This window comes from Fusarium keratoplasticum, chromosome 1 (assembly GCF_025433545.1).
Source record: "Fusarium keratoplasticum isolate Fu6.1 chromosome 1, whole genome shotgun sequence".
Lineage (NCBI taxonomy): Eukaryota > Fungi > Ascomycota > Sordariomycetes > Hypocreales > Nectriaceae > Fusarium > Fusarium keratoplasticum.
Window position 1 is genome coordinate 4,109,707 of NC_070529.1, and position 16,366 is coordinate 4,126,072.

A 16,366-nucleotide genomic window follows, 5' to 3' on the forward strand; every position below is an offset into this window, starting at 1 on the left:
CCATCTAATTAGGAAGTCGAGCTGATCTGAGGCCCACGACACAGCATCACGGATGCTGCATGTTGGTGATGATAGCTGAATGAGACAGCATACACGTCCATGGTTGGTCGAGACCCCGCCGCTGAAGCGTCACGCCATGCACGTCGGTTGCTCCCTAGCTTCCGAGAGGTGGGAGGAGCCGCTGGAGTCGAGCTCAAGCGATCGTCAAGGGGGCATTACTATGAGGGCATTATCTTTGAGCTGTCCGGTTGGTGAGGCTATAGACACCTGTCCACACCTCAAGATGTCGAGGAAGCGCTCCCAAACCCAGGCCTCGTCCATCAACGACCTACCGCCCTGCGCGGGTCCAAAGCTACACCAGTTCCAGTATCATCGATCGCCAATACAATGGATGGAGAGGTTAGACGATGGCAGGGGTGACGGCGCTGGAGCCGAGGGTTATGTGTTTCGGGCGATTATACGTAAGAAGCAATACGCTATCAAAGTAGTACGTACGACCCCGTTGTATAAGCCACAAGTTTCTGACCTGAACAGTTCAAATTCTATGACCCTTGGAGCTCTGAGTACTACTGGGGCCCCCTCCTGGGTGAAGATACACCTCTAGAGACGGCGGCTTACTACACCGACCCCTTTTATGCCGAGTGTCGAGCTTACGGTCGAATCGAAGGTGCCACAAGGAGAGGCAAGTTGAAGGGTGTGGCAGTTCCTTGCCACGGTTACATGTTCCTGAAGAAGGCGGACGAGAGATCATTGAATAATCGAGGGGTTGATCTTGGCCTGGACGATGTCGACATTGACTTTCAGCAAACCGTCAAAGGTGGTTGTCGACCTAGAGCCATCGTCAAGGACTATGTGCCAGGAGACCCAGGCGTAAACGGGAAGAGCGCAAAGAGGATACTCAAAGGCATAAGAGATCTAAACAAGTTCAAGATCTACAACAAGGACATCCGGATAGACAACTTTCGAAACGGGCTGCTGGTCGACTTTGGTTCCTCGTGGACGGAACCACACGTTCTCATGGGTGCGCTGGGTGCTCAGGACGTCAGTGATCATAGGGCTGCTGATCTAGCTTTGTTTGACGAGATGATTGAGGACGAAGAGATTGAGACGAAGGTGAGAGGGTTACCAAATCCAGAGTATTGTAGCAAGCTACGGTCGTGGGATGATGATTAGTGGTGGAGTGTACGTTGTTTGTTTTAGTAGTGTATCTGTTAGCATCCTAATCATAAATGCCATCATGTATTTATCCCTAATATTACTTTAATCTCGTTGCGTTTATGATATTAGAAATAGATGCCGTATAGACGAGAAAGTAATGAACTTCGAGACCACATTTGACACATATCGAACTAGATGCTTTGAAAAACACGGGTTTTGTAACTCCCTCTGAATCAGCGAACCGTGTCTGTTGTAGGCCTCGTGCTTCTTCTGTCTATGGGAATAGCGCCTCTAGGTCTTTGTATGTCATGTCATACCATGACTCTCGACATATATTATCAGTCAAATTCACTGTTGAACCCCTGGTGTGGATCCAGAGCCTTGGCCGCGATACCCTCGCCCAAGTCCAAGATACTTTAAAAGAAAGGGAGGGGCAAGATTGACCTGGTACGGAGCACACCTTACATGTACTAGAATTCACTAACTGTGATTATTTCTTGGTTTGTTTCTTTGATGTTCGAGGTGTTCGAGTATTTTAAGTACATTGCCCTTGAAGCATGTACGGGGTCCACTTGGTAAACCGCAGGATGGCTTCAGCCTAGAATCGAATCACAGATCACATGCCTAGGCAAGATTCAAGAGACCGCGGGCAATTGTACACCCGCTTTGTTGTTGTCAAGTTGTTGTTCGGCGTATCAATCGTTAATTGGTGCGTTGATGTGGTAGTGGTACTACCTCACGGTACCTGGCCCACTGTGCCGGTGTGTGACCTCCACTGGGCGACGGGAGCATTAACTGGGGACCCTCTAAACACGCCCCAAGCTCCCGACCCGGTCTTCAACAACACCAACCGCGTCACCCGGCGCGTCTTGTATTCTCGTCGCATCCCACTTCCGAACCTCGCACGTCAACATCACGACCGACCAAACGACGCAGGGTCTCAAGACCAACAAACACAAGAGAACACCGACGACACAAAAATCATGGCCCCTCGCGGTGGCCCCAGGCGTAGCGAGGCTGCCGAGCCGCAAGCTTTCCACCAGCTCGGCGTTCGTGGTCGGTGAGTTTGCGCCCGCGAATTTCGACATTTCCACCATGCGCGTCAATCCCAGATTTCTAACTTAGCATTTCCAGAAAAACTGGCGTGGAATTGATTGATACTGGAGAGCGCGACGAGTATGGCATGCAACCGCTGGATGATCTCCTCTCTTCGCCAGAGAGGGGACCTTCCAAAGCCAATCAGCAATACGACGACGATGACGATGATGATCAATACGACGACGACCAAGGCAGCGAGGATATGGACATTGAGACGAGTGCGCCAGCTCCAAACATGCACACACGGGCACCACCAAAGACTAACATGACCACAGGTGCAGGACCGGGTCCGCGAACCCTGCTTAAGGAGCGAAGCATACCGTACCCTCTTCCTCGCAGTCGGTCACCCGTAAAGACACAATTACTATCTCCCGCCCGAAGGAATCGAAACCTAGAACACCTCTCGTCACCAACGCGACGATCCATTGCCGAGGAGCGTGATCCCACCGTGACGCGAAAACTCGACTTTGGAGCCAAGTCCTCAGGACGCCCACGAGGTGGCGCGAATGGAATCAACGGCTCGCTTCCCGAGGAAGAGGAGGAGGAGGATGCGGACGAGACAGAGGACGCCGACGAGCCCGAGCAGGAAGAAGAGGTGTCCGACAACATGGATCTTTTGGAGCAGTCGCTGCAGATGGTCGAGGCCATGCATGGAGACTCTGTGTCGCCCGAACCCGAACCTGAACCCGAGCATTCAGAACCCCCATCAGAAGAAGACGAACCTCCCGTGAAGCAGCCCGTCGCAGCTAAGAAGGGCCGTGGACGACCCCCAAGGCCCAAGCCTGTGCAACAAGAACCGGAGGAGGAACCAGTCGAGGAGGAGCCTGTTGAGGAGGAGTCCGAGGAAGACGCCGCGCCTGTGGCGCCCAAGAGAGGAAGGAAACCGAACAAGCCTGCTCCTCAGCCCAAGCAACCTAAAGCAGCCCCAACATCAAGAAAACGAAGAGCAGAGCCAGAGCCAGAAGAGGATGACCAACCTGAAGACGAGGTCTCAGAACCAGAGCCTGAAGAGAGCGCTCCCCAGGCCAAGAAACAGCGTACTGCACCTGTCAAGCCTTCAAAACCAGCGGCCAAGGCGGTAGCATCAAAGGCTCCGGGCAGGCCCAAAGGAAGGCCACCACGCAGCAAAGCTCCAGCAGAAGAGGCTGGAGAGACTTCGTTCGCCGCTCTTCAACGCGGTCCGCCAATGCCCAAGTCGCGAGGCCTTGTGTCTGTTCGCCACGATGCAGAAGAGGTTCGGACGACGAGATCTGGCCGCCACTCTTTCAAGCCCCTGGACTGGTGGAGAGGCGACAAGGTTGTCCAGGAGGAGGAAGAGTTTGACGGTGTGACGGGCCGGGATAAGTTTGTATTGACCACCATCAAGGAGGTTATCCGCAAACCTCAAGAGGAGGCGCCTGTTAAGAAGGCCAGGGGCCGTGCAAAGGGCAGACCCAAACGTGCTCCAGAGGTTGAACTCGAGGACTGGGAGCTCAACCCAGGCGTTGTCAATGGCGAGGTCATCCTGTGGGAGCCGGAGCACGAGCTACACCCCCCGGCCGACGACGAGCCCGTCGAGGTCATGGAGGATCGTGTGGCGATAGCGGGCAACGCCATTCAGACTAAGGACATCCACGACACGACGTTCCGCTTCGCCAAGACGCTCACGACGCCGTTTATTGGTGCTGGTATTGTCGATCTACCCCCGGGCTCCGATAAGCGCCCAAAGAACTCGCGCAAGATGCACATGGTCTTCTTTCTACATTCTGGAAAGGTGCTTGTCACGGTCAACGAAGCTTCGTTCCGGCTCTCCGCCGGAGGCATGTGGTTTGTACCAAGAGGTGTGTTGATCCCTTGATATTGAAGACTACTAGCGACTAACTCCCTTGCAGGAAACTACTACAGCATAACAAACGACTACGACAAGCCCGCGCGCATCTTCTTTTCCCAGGGATGCGAGGTGACATCCCAACCAACAGAAGGAGAGCAGTCCCAGCTGTCCGTAATGGCATGATCGTGTGCAAGACGGCGTTGTCACCCTGGGAGGAGTTTCGTGTATATACTGGGACCTGTTGCCGTTGTGTCTGGCGGCGCAGGGAAAAGGAGTTTTTCTTGCTGGAGGCATCCCTCTTTTTTTGTTGGTAACCTCGGGACGAGTGGGTTTGAGGGTTTCAAGCCATTGTCGAATTCTGGCCTCGAAGGGAGTCGTATTGAACAAGAGGTCGACGTTACGATTTATGTGTTGTTAGGGCGGTTAGGTTGTATACCATTCATGAAACAGGGTGATTCAAGTCGAGGACTTGTTGTAATGAATTTGCGGTCACGTTCACGTTGAGCCAGTGACAACAAATGATGTTTCATCCATGCCATGTGAATGGTGCAGATTGATGCTATCGAGAAGGGGATCCGACGACAATTTCACTCCAGAGGGCAAATCTTGAACACACCAACTCAGGGATACTTATTCACGATGCATGCACGTAGTATGTCAAATAGGTCACTGAAATATCCACATCATGGTTGAAAATGTTAACCTCGAGTTCATCTACTCTGGTGAAGTGTAGCCAAGCTTATCAGCCGACCCAGACTACAAATAGCAATCTCCAAAAAAACAAAGCCGTACTCTAACTCGTAGAGACAAACTTGCTCCTAGGCGCCCAAGACACACAAAACACTCATCAGGCTTCTTCCTGCCTGTCCAAAGACAAAACATGTGCTCCGAAAACACCATGCAATGCGATGTCATGTAATACGATGCTCAGTAATCAATCAGCCTCAACTTCTTTCCAATATCACGACGACGGGCCTGTGCCTGCGCCGCCCGTTCCGAAGCCCGCGTCTCCGTAGTCGTCTCAAACTGCACGTGGCGAGCCTTGAGAGCCTGCAGAAGCATGCCAGCATCAAAGAAACCATCTGGGAGTATTGTTAGTAACGAGTTGTATACAAAGGACTTGGCTTAGAAACTTACATCCACCCATCTCGTCATCCTCACTGAAGGTACTGCTCTCGTTGGTGGGAGAGGTTGTGCCGGTGGCTGAACGGAGGCTGTCAACGGCAGTGATGGGGCGTCCACGGCTCTTAACTCGGCTGATGGGCTTGGGCCTCTCGACCTCGACCTCTCGAGCACGGCTGGCCTTGCCGGTAGACATCTTGCGGTTGCTGATGCGCAGGATGCGGCGGATCTCGAGGAGGTAGCTCTCGAGGGTGTCGACAAAACGCTTGGTCTGACGATGCTTGCTGGCAACGCAGATAGCGAGTCCATCATCCTTGATAATGTATCCAATACCGAAACCATCTCCAGAGGTAGGGCCGAATCCAAACTGGCGAAGAGCAGGGTTTCCGCAGTTGGACGTAGAGATGATGGTGTTGTTCAGCTTGTCCCATCCAGAGTCGGCAAACATGAGAGGCAGAGGGTTCTGATCCCGCGAACGAGAGTTGGTGCTGTATCCGCGCTCGCGCGAGGAGGGCTTCACCTCGACACCATCTGTAGATGGAAATGAACCGTTGCTGACAGGCGATCCCACACGGTCCGAGTACCCATCGGGGCTAGAGTAACCTGTACTGTTCAAGTTGCTGTCAAGGTCTTCATCCAGGCTCCTCTGCCACACAGAGAAGAGGGCATAGAGGTGGCGATCACAACCCTCAGCCTTGGAGCACTGTCGGGTGTTGGCAGTGTGCTTCTGGCAAGCCTTCTTGAGCGCCTCGATCTTGGACTCGGCCGGGTTATCAGCCCAGAAGCTCTGGACAAAGTCGACAACCTCGGGAGAGACAGTTCGGATGGCCTCAGTTCGGCCGTGCAAGAACATCTTGGTCATGGCCGGCTCGTAAGTGCACTCAACTCGGCCATACAGACCGTAGTAGGCAGCCTGGAAAGCCATCTGGACAAAGGCATCGGGAGAGAAGCCCATCGAGGTGATGAAGTTCTTTCCGTAGTGGCTAAAGTCCAGGGTCTGAAACTCGTTCTGCTCAATCAAGTCGGCCAACCTGGTCTCAGCAAATCGGACCGCGACGCTGAGCTCAGGAATCATGTCCCACTCGAGCTTCCGGGGAGTAACGCTGACATCGCCAAAGCTCTCAGGGTCACGCTTGGAGGGATCCGGACTGGATGAGGCCCAGAGCGAAGGGGCCATGCCGTTGATGGTGCGGGCGAAACGGAGGATGGTGTCAGTATAAACGTCACTAGCGAACCGAAGAACCGTGTGACCGTCGACGCCCGTGTGCTCAAAGTTGATTCCGGCGCTTCCGTTCTTGCAGACAATGATCTGGAGCTTGTCATACCAGCGGTTGGTGCAAGTTCCGATCTGGACACCCTTCTCAATCTCACTGGTGCCGCAAAGCATATTCTGGCACAGAGCAGCAGCATCGGCAGGCTCCGTGTAGTCCAGGCAGAGGACGAAGAGAGCCGAGTCGACAATGCCGAGAGAGTCAGCGTTGTTGGAATCAGGCTCACTGGTCAGGACGTCTCGAAGTCCGGACCAGATCTTGCGGTTCTCAGTGCTCAGGACACCCAGGGCGCCCTTTGCAGCCTCCTGAATGGGGATTTGAGTGGCATCATCGATGATGGTCTGCAGGTTGATGGAAATATCCTTCTCGGTCATGATGAGATCCGAGTTGTCGTCCAAGACATCAAACCAGTAGAACTGGCCATGGCACATGACGACAATGTGCTTCGACTCGGGGTCTTGCTCGATCTGGCAACCGGCCTCGGTAGGGACTCGGGCAGTGCCGAAAAGTCGTGAAAACTGGTACATACACAGGGGGGTGCCCTTGATCTTGTCTGGGGCAAGCTCCTCCTTACGGACGGCTCGAACAAACTCGAGGGATGAGACAACTAGGGATGCCGCTCGGGTGACCTGGTTGTTGCGAGCGGGGGTCGGATCATCCTCCAGGAGGAAAAAGGGGTTGAGGTTGAGAACAACGGGGTTGTCGTAGTTTAGGTAGGAATCATACCCTGCCAAGTGTCAGTGATGATTTGAGAGAGTGAAGGAAGTAGTACATACAAAACTGCTCAATGTAGCTGGTCTTTCCCTGGGCATAAGCCTTCAGCTTCTCCTGCAGCTCAGGGCCATCGCCCTTGAGGAACTCGTTCACAGCATGCTGAGTCTCTGCGTGCTCCCGGACCGTCTGGAGGGGCTTAAGGGCTTCGAGGTATCGCTTGCAGGTGGCATCCAGCTCAGGGATGGGGAGTTTCGGGAGCTTGTCCTGGCCAGAGAAGGTGATGCCGCCCTCCTTCTTGGACTCGCTGTAGGTAGCCATGGGAACTCGCTTGTAGTCGCCGTTGAGTCTGGCGGACGAGTCACGTCGTTGCTGAGGAAGTTCGGGGATCTCAGGGACAGAACGAGGAACGGAGGCGTCGATGGGTGCCGACTTGGGAGTAGGCTCAGAGAGTCTCTCTCCAAGAGGCTGGGGAAGGGTGAAGGTGCGGACTTGAGTCATGGTGTCAGTTGTGAGGGTCGTAGGAGTCGATGAGAAAACGAAGTCTAAGCGTAAAGAGGTGACACGCTTGTGCTAACGTTGAGGCCGCGGAGAGCGGTGCGGTAAAAGTAGTGACAGTTTTCTTGGAGGAAATAGTCTGGCATTACACGATGGGCATTCTAGTATTGGAAGAGATGGGTTGGTGGGTAACAGAGTCCAAAGGATCAACTCGAGAGGGCATAGGGCTCTGATATAAAGCAAACGGCCATGACCTCGCTGACTTAGACAAGAGTCAAGTGGACCCGCCACGCACCCTCCGCACACCCTCCGCACTCAACTGGGGGTAGCCGAGCAAGAGGGATGGCTTCTGGGGGAGTGAGGGCAGGCAACGGTTGTGATAGGGCCAGCAGGCCTGTCAAGGCAAACGGTAGGTGATGAGACTTCTCCGCAGGTCCGACAGCCAGCAGTGCCGAACGAACGTGGGTGCAGGGAGTATCGAGGTAGAACGATCCAGGCACGGAGACTTACCGGGGACGGGACGGAGCCACAGCGCACAGCTATGCAGAAGGCGAGAAAACCCCGAGCGAGACGAGAGCCGGTAAGAACAAGTTGATGCCGAGTCGGTGGGACGGTATCACTGGACAAAGCGTCTGAGGCAGGTTGCGACAGGGCAGGGGACTCGAGGCATCAAAAGAAGCACGAGGCTGGCCGGCTATGTACCTGGACAAACGGGTGGCATCCAAGAGCAGACAAGTAGGTACCTAGGAGAGCCAGGAACGGTTCTTCGCAACGTGTCGCTCGGGTTGGAGGGGCGCTGTGCCGTCACGGAAGGCTCCCGAGCAGTAGCCTCGCAGCAATCAGAAGCCGTCTAAGCTGGAGGTTGTCTTCGGACGACGGGATGTTGGCAATAACGGTGCCAGACTCGGAGCCGTGACGGAGAGCAGAGTCAATCGGCCTAAGCCTGGACCGGGGACGGTCTGAACAGGATCCACTCCCAAGACAAGTTGGAGGCCGAGGGGCGGCGTGTAACTGGCTGGATAGGTGTGCTTCTCCAGCGTTTTGGCCAGCTTATGACGGAGAGTGTCCGGCCTGGGATGACAGTCTGAACGCTGAACCCCGAACCCCACGATTCAACCTGTGATGAGGGGAAATCAGCTGCGAGAGCATTACCGAAGTTGGGGTCTCGTCAGGTGGCAATGCCATGTCTCTCTTCCCCTCTCTTGTGGCTGTTTGTGCCCTCCTGCTGCTGTGCGCACGCGCCCTCGAGATGCCTGGGGGGCAGTCGAGTGCCGCGGTCTAATGGTCTGATGTCTTTCATGTGCCGGCCAGAGTTTGAAAGGTTATCTGATCTGATGTGATGGACGTTCCTGGTGTCACTATGTTTGGGTGGGCGCGATGGCCGCTTGCGAATTCAAGACAGCTAGAGTGGGACTTGGAGAAGACCGGCCCCGGCGTCATGGGTCGCAGTCGTCGCCTGGGCTGACGCTGGCCCATTCATACCTGGCCGATTAGTATCCAGGGATCGCAGACTCTCTGGGCCACATTTCGGTGCCGGTAGCAAGTTTGACGATCCGGGGCGTGTTCTAGGCTAGACTTGCTCGCAACCGGCATGGCCGACGCAAGCGGGAGCGCTGGGTAAAGCTCTACGCGGAGAGACCTCAAAATCATGGCTTGTAATTATTTCTCCGGGTTGCTTCTTGCTCGAGAAAATTCCGCCGTGATACCGGTGCTATCCGAGACGGAATGAAGACTTTAATGTCCTGTACGAGGATTGTTCAAGAGGGTGTGATAACAATCAAGGGTGTGTGGCAAGGAGCCAAGCCGAGAGATGGCAAGGGAAGACAGGGAACCGACAACAGCGCAGAGCTTTCAGATCTGACAGGGAATAACATTGCGGTACTGGTCTCCATGCTGCTGGGCAGTGTTCGCATTCCCGAGGGCCAACGGAGCCGGTCCTGGAGGGTGTGCTATGCTGGACGGACAGCGAACGGCTGGGACGGCCGGCCACGGTCAGGGCCGTTCTCGGTTCGGTCCAAAGGACGCCAGGGAAAAAAAGCTTCGATACCACAGCTTCATTTCGTCATGGCCGCGCCCCGAAACGTGGTTCCCGCAGTGGGGAGCGGCGCCAAAAAAGCAGGCCGATGACGGGCACCACGGAAGAGAGCAGGCAGTGTGTGGGTGGATTAGATCCTCCAAAGGTGACTGGATGGCGTGTCATTGAAGGCCTGCAGGATTTGCTAGGTTGTTGGACGAACGCTCGAGGCCGAGACATTGTTCATGGGGAAATTTTTACTTCTTTTCCTGGATTCTGGCTTGAGGAGGGCGCTCGTCCAGCGTGGCAATTGGGGGGAAGGAAGATGGGGGATCCCGCGGGGTAACCCTGCCTTGCACCTTCCTGCTTACACCTTGGACCTTGCACCCTGTTATCACCTCAAAACGGGCATCTCTCGGCATGAGCATTGTATCTGTAGAAGAATTTTCATTACTGTGACTAGATTCTCTTGTCTGATCTCGAGGAAATTTGATTCTGCAACGCTATTTCAAGCGTGTACCAGCTGGCGCTTGGATATCTCACAGCTCGGCTTTCAACCGAGGTTTTGGGGTGGTGTCAGGTGACAGGTCACGTGCAATATGATGTCATTGTTTGATCCGAAACCCCGGCGTTGTTCTCCACCCGTCCCGCCGAACTGGGCCCTTGGCCGGCTCTGCTGCTCCTCTTCCGGAGGCCCGGCCCCGGCCCCGGTTCGATCCACACTCAGCAAAAGCCGGACGGTATGGGTCTGCTTCGGACAAGTGAACGGGGCCCACTATCATTACCTTGTACATCAAATAGCAGCCTCCCCAACTTCAGTTCGCAACCGACTTCGCTGGTTTTTGACTGGAAATTCTTCCTTCCCTACAGACTATCTGCTGCTAGTTGGGCAGGTGTCTTGTGCTTCCTTGCTCTATAGCCAGCTTATGCTCTTCTTTGAGATTGTCGGCAAGTTTCATCAGCGAGCACAATTACCATGCACTATTCTGACACAAAATCATCTATCTGATCATATCCCAGTCTGCCTGACATGATGGTCGTGATGGTAGATGATCTAGTAATGTGATCTTACGCGGCCAGCACTGGAAGATGAATATCATACGGATACCGGCACGTTCTTCGCTTGGGGAGGCCTCATCTACGTCGCAACGAGTAAGATCGTGTAGCTCCATGACAGGGAGATGGTGATGATTTCCATGAGTTGTCGTCTACGGTTGAAAACTGCCAGGAGATTTTTCCAGAATGAGCATCTCATTCGAGCTGTCAAAGGGTCGCGCTAACCTGTTTCGGAGTTCCATTCGAGAATGCCAGGCGCTATACCATTTTTGGAAAGCCATTCGAGGTCCGCTTCTGCCTCGCTTCACAGCCCTACGAGCATAGCATCCTATACGGAACGGTCAATCCGACCGTATTACAACCCTGAAAAGAGGTCCCTGTGGTTTTCCATTGGCTCAGATCTTTGTTTCTCTTCTAGGATAGGAAAAGCCATTCAAGATATGTTCGAGAATTACGCCTCAGCCTCCCAGTAGCTAATTGATCTACTCAAGCTTCAATCAACAACCCACAACTTGAGGATATTGTGGGACGTTGATGATGAATCCATGAACAGGGTTGTTCTCGAGTTTTATGATAAATATAGTTGTTTGACCTCACTTCTCTAAGTTCCATCTCGAGTCCCATATCCAACTCTTCAACTATTCAACCCCCTTGACTACCTCCTCTCGCTCAACCTTCTTTGACTGATAACATTTCTCAACCTTAGCTTCCGCCAGACTAGTAAAGCATCATGATCTCGTTAGTCAAAAAGGCCATTCGGTCACAGCGTAATAAAACGCCAACAACGCCACCCGCACCATCCATGGAACTCCAAGAGACTCGGCCTGAGACGACAAACAAGCAACCACAATGCATTCACCGCGATGGATCTGAGCCCTCGAATGAGCCATGCCCAACTTGTGCTGCAGACAAGAAAGCCGCTACGAAATACCGATGGAAGATCATTCTTGGCCTGGTGGCACCCTTTGCCCTTCAGGCCCTCGATTCAACAATGTAGGCAATTCGTCATTTGGCAACCCCCATGGTGCTGACCTCTTTCCTAGTATCGCAAGCGCTCTACCTTGGATTGCCGGTGATTTTAATGAAATCTCACAACTGAACTGGATTGTCTCATCATTCAACCTCACTTCGGCCGCCTTCATCCCCTTCTGGGCACAGATGGCCGATGTCTTTGGCCGAAACGCCTCCCTCAACGCAGCCGTCATCTTCATGCTGATCGGCAGCGCACTCTGCACAGGTGCCCCTACCAATGCGTTCCCAGTTCTTCTACTTGGTCGAGGTTTCCAGGGTCTTGCAGCAGCAGGCCTGAATGTTGTTGTTCGTACCATTCTGGCCGACAAGGTCTCGCTACAGGAGAACGCCAGGAATTGGGCCATCTTTGCGCTTGTGGGTGGCATCTCTTATGCAATTGGCCCTGTCATTGGTGGTAAGTTGCTCTTCCCTTGTGGTTTCGCATCACTTTGGAGATAGCCGGGACTGACATGGACTGTTAGGATATCTTACCAACGCGGACTGGAGATGGTGCTTTGCCATTAACCTTCCTATTGCCGTGGTGGCTCTTGTCATCGTCTTCTTTATCCTACGAAAAGAGCTTCTCGGTCCTCAGCCCATCCCCGAGCTCAACGAAACCGCCGAAACCGGAAGGAGGACCAAGTTCATTGCCAGGCTCAAGACGGTGGATGTTGGTGGTCAGCTCCTGTTCATCTTTGGCTTTGGCCTCATCATCCTCGCCATGACTTGGGGTGGCGCAACCTACCCCTGGGGTTCAGCCGCTGTGATTGTCCCTCTCGTTCTTGGAGTCATCTGCACCGGTGTCTTTCTATACTGGGAGTATCTCTTGGCTCCTGGAAACACCATGGCTGAGAAGCTTCCTTGGCAGCGGGCGATGATTCCCTGGGACTTGATTTCTAACAGAGACATTGGTCTTCTCTTCTACTGCGAGTGTGCCACAGGAATGGGCATGTACGCCGTAAGTGTTGACCCTTCTTGGTATGGTGTACGTTTCTAACTTGAATAGGTGCTCTATTTCTGCAACATCTACTTCATTGCTGTCAGGGTATGTCTTTTTAGGCTGTGTTTGTACCAAGGCGTAATCTAACAGTGTTACAGGGTTACGAGCCTGATAAAGCTGGTGTGCAGCTTCTGTACTTTGTTCCTGGACTGGGAGGTTTGTCCCCTCAGGTAACCCGACGCACTGCGAATTTATTGCTCACGCTCATATAGCTGGTGTTTACATCTGCTCTTTCATGTGCAATCGGTGGCCCCGCATGACCTTTCCCTGCGTGTTCCTGGGAACTCTTGTGGAAGCGATCGGTATCGGCCTGCTTGGCTGGGCTATTTGGGCCGAGAAGCTCAGCACCATCTTTGGGATGATGGCTCTTGTCGGGTGTGGCAGTGGTATGCGATTCATGGCCTCGCCACTTCATGGAATTGGTCTATTCAAGAACCTCCGTGCTTCGGTCATCGGCTTGATGGCCGTTGCTGTTCCCTTTGGTGGCACTATTGGGTTGACCATCATGTCGACTGTCTTCAACAACACTTCCGGTATCGACTCGAGCAGCAGCGACTTTACCGAAGTTCAGTCATCATCCTCATCCAGCGAGCTCAAGGGGCAGGCCATTCACGATGCCAAGATGGGCGTTGTGTGGGCATTCGTTGCTATTACCCCGTTTGTCGCACTGGTAAGTTTACACCTCTCTCGGTCCTTGATTGTCATCTAACCTTTTATCAGGCATTCCCCTTCGCAGCCTGTCTTGGCAATGTCAAGCTTGGCCAGGGTCCTCCCAGCTCGGAGGGCCCAACAGACATCGTGGTTCAAGGCTCTTATCTTCTCAAGCTGCTTAGAGGTCAGGAGAAGTTTGGAGTTGAAAAGGCGGGATATAGACTCGAGAGTTCGCATGGCAGGGGATGGTCAGGAAGCACAGGCTCGGGAGAGCGGGGTGACCAGCAAGTCTAGACTATAATATCGAGGGCGATGGAGTGGTAGTTGATTTAACGGGTTGGGCATTGATATAGTATTTAGACAGCGATTTGTTTGACCATGACATTTCTCAAGCGCAAGATAGAATATACCCTTTGTTTGTTTAATGGCGGTATAGAGCTTGCTTGGACAACCCGTGAGACGTGTTATCATGACGGGCGGTGACACTGATTATCAGGGTGCCGAGATCGGCGCCTCGGAGTCAGCTCTGTATCAAATAGATGGTTACAACATGTTGACTCTGCCGTACTTATGGCACGCATATATCTCCGGAATGCAACTTATAACCTCTCGAGATAGCAAGGTTTCCTTAGATAAAGCAAAGAACACGGAGCGCCAAGTTCCGTCGGGCCGCCTATGTATTGCAGTGACAGCAAATGATTAGCTGGGACCAATTCCCGGCAATAATCGCATGACCTGACTTTAGGCCTTACGGGAAAACATGGATGCGAATGCGATGCGTCTATTTTATCTCCAACCCCCGCCAAAAACGTGAAGTTTCCCATCAGACCTGGCTTGAATATCGGTTTTTTACACTTTCTAGGCCAATTGAGTCACGTTATCCTCCTCTTTAACCCGCCATCATGAAGGACATGGAGGTTGACGAGGAGCAGAGCCCGAACCCTCGATTCTGGCTCGAGTTTCGCACTTTTGATGATGGCCTCTCGGAGCATCCACATGCCAAGAAGACATCGCCTTCCTCGCTCACCGCATTTCCCCAGTTCACGCAGCTCCCTCCTGAGCTGCGCCTGAGGATATGGTCCTACCTCATCCAGCCGCGCATCGTTGTCGTCTGCTGTATGCAGCGCGATGAGCGCCTTGGTGAAAGAATTAAGGAACTCGACTCGCGATCTCACGGCAGATCAGTACCGGTTCTCCTACACGTCAACCGCGAGTCGCGATATCTCGCGCTGGAGCACTACGAGCTCACATTTTCCTGGCGCATCTCCAAGCTCCTCTCGGACACGCCCGTTTCGGCACCCGCACGGGTCTGGTTCAACTTTGCGCTCGACGCCGTCTGGCTGGCGGGCGAGTTGGAGGCTTACGACTCGTACGGCTTCAACTCGCCCATGGTGTATTTCCTGCGCCGCGAGGACACGCGGAGGGTACGGCACGTGGCCTGCATGCTGGCCGAGCTAGGATATCCGCGCCAGGAGAGCGACCAGGTTTTCGGGTGTCTGTGGCACGTCGTTGATGGATTTCCTACCATTGAGAGGCTCCTGCTGACGGTAGGCGAGGGAGATGACGAGGCCGTCAAGGGTAGTAAGCTGATGAGCCCGGACAATGTGATGCAGAAGATCTGGAGCGGGTGGCTGGGCGGGTCGACGACTAAGACGAGTTCGAGGATGGCGCATAAGCAGATGATGATGATTCAGGAAGAGGACCTATCGAGTTTTGTAGCAGATCTTTGAGGGACATAGACTGGGTTTGGGGCACGCTGGTCGGCTCGTGAGATGTGGTTTGCTTATTGTTGGTTACATGTTGAGCTCAAGCTATAGACATAGAGGAATTTTTTATCAAGACAGTTTACGGGAGTGTATCAATGATGATCCTTTATTGGCCTTGCAAACCAACGACCACGAACCGACTCTAGTGATCAAGATTTTGATCTCTTGTAAATATATACACATATTTGGCGTTGGGGAAAGATGAATATCCTCCTCTCAGCGGCTTGTCCTGGTACAGTGATCACGGTGGTTCTTCTAGCCGAAGGCTCAGACTGACGCTCCAAGGGTCGGCAACATGACGATAACATCGATACTCATTGCAGAGGTTTTGAATTCAGGCGTATATAGGGGAGAAGGGGAATAGCCTATCTCATTATCCTGCATACGGGAGTCGAGCATTAGATATGGCGGAAGTCGAGCAGCGGTCGTTGATGATGCTAGCCTTGTTCACGTGAAGACTGGACTTGTCTTGCTAAGAGCTGACCATACCATACCTATCCCATGAAAGTTTCCAGAAAACATCTCGTTGGATACATTAGGAGGGTTAAACCAGGCGCTCAACCAATCAATTGGTGAGCGTTATCTAACTTCATCGCTGGCAACTGAGTGACGTTGAACAGAGGGGTGTCGCTTGAATGGAGAGACTCCCTCCCACCGGCCATCTCGATCTAGCGCATGCTAGGGTTCATCGTGCATCAAAATGAGCAGACATGGAGAATGGGTTCCATGATGATGCATCATTCGCTCGTCCAATCTCGCCAAAAGCGGGCACTTGGGAAGCCTCCAGGTTCAGGGTAGGGTAGGTTTGGAGCAGCTAAACAGGTTGACGATCCTGACCTCGTTTTGCGGACCATCACGACATCGGCCCCACCGGCAATCCAGTTGCTTGGAGACGGCCGGCTCCAACCCACTTAGAGTACACGGCGATTGACGGATGGTAAGGATAAAGGCAGAGGCAAGTGCAATTGGGGCCACGAATTTGACTGCATCGAGTTGTCTACCTAGAGCCAATGGACGCCATCCAGCTGTATGGTACCTGGATCGTGGAGCTGGTGATGGTGGTGCCTTGAAAGGGAGGCGGCCGCCGCAGTGAAACCTAAAAAGTCACAAGTCAACCAACCCAGGACTGCCAAACCAACAAGCACAACAGACAGGCAAGGCCTCATCTCATCGAATCGATTGTCTGACTGTCGGTTGCCT

At 53.4% G+C, this 16,366-nt stretch overlaps 5 protein-coding genes across 5 annotated transcripts; 4 read left to right on the plus strand and 1 right to left on the minus strand.

The window, feature by feature from the left end:
* Window positions 1–214: 214 nt before the first annotated feature.
* Window positions 215–1,173, plus strand: NCS57_00123000 (uncharacterized protein; the record flags this gene model as incomplete). The annotated part of the gene is made up of 2 exons (XM_053051300.1): window positions 215–487; window positions 535–1,173. Exons 1-2 carry the CDS (start codon window positions 221–223, stop codon window positions 1,171–1,173), a joined length of 906 nt encoding a protein of 301 aa, XP_052919815.1. The 5' UTR covers window positions 215–220.
* A 968-nt stretch (window positions 1,174–2,141) lies between these two features.
* Window positions 2,142–4,249, plus strand: NCS57_00123100 (uncharacterized protein; the record flags this gene model as incomplete). The annotated part of the gene is made up of 4 exons (XM_053051301.1): window positions 2,142–2,218; window positions 2,293–2,474; window positions 2,532–4,076; window positions 4,128–4,249. 4 exons carry the CDS (start codon window positions 2,142–2,144, stop codon window positions 4,247–4,249), a joined length of 1,926 nt encoding a protein of 641 aa, XP_052919816.1.
* A 744-nt stretch (window positions 4,250–4,993) lies between these two features.
* On the minus strand, window positions 4,994–7,671 carry NCS57_00123200 (Carn-acyltransf domain-containing protein; the record flags this gene model as incomplete). Its single annotated transcript, XM_053051302.1, has 3 exons — window positions 4,994–5,148; window positions 5,204–7,186; window positions 7,236–7,671. The coding sequence occupies 3 exons, from the start codon at window positions 7,669–7,671 to the stop codon at window positions 4,994–4,996; spliced, it is 2,574 nt and encodes an 857-aa protein (XP_052919817.1).
* Window positions 7,672–11,468: 3,797 nt separating this feature from the next.
* On the plus strand, window positions 11,469–13,694 carry NCS57_00123300 (MFS domain-containing protein; the record flags this gene model as incomplete). The annotated part of the gene is made up of 7 exons (XM_053051303.1): window positions 11,469–11,731; window positions 11,782–12,164; window positions 12,232–12,707; window positions 12,756–12,794; window positions 12,848–12,905; window positions 12,962–13,419; window positions 13,470–13,694. The coding sequence occupies 7 exons, from the start codon at window positions 11,469–11,471 to the stop codon at window positions 13,692–13,694; spliced, it is 1,902 nt and encodes a 633-aa protein (XP_052919818.1).
* A 608-nt stretch (window positions 13,695–14,302) lies between these two features.
* On the plus strand, window positions 14,303–15,130 carry NCS57_00123400 (2EXR domain-containing protein; the record flags this gene model as incomplete). The annotated part of the gene is made up of 1 exon (XM_053051304.1): window positions 14,303–15,130. One exon carries the CDS (start codon window positions 14,303–14,305, stop codon window positions 15,128–15,130), a length of 828 nt encoding a protein of 275 aa, XP_052919819.1.
* Between the last annotated feature and the right edge of the window lie 1,236 nt (window positions 15,131–16,366).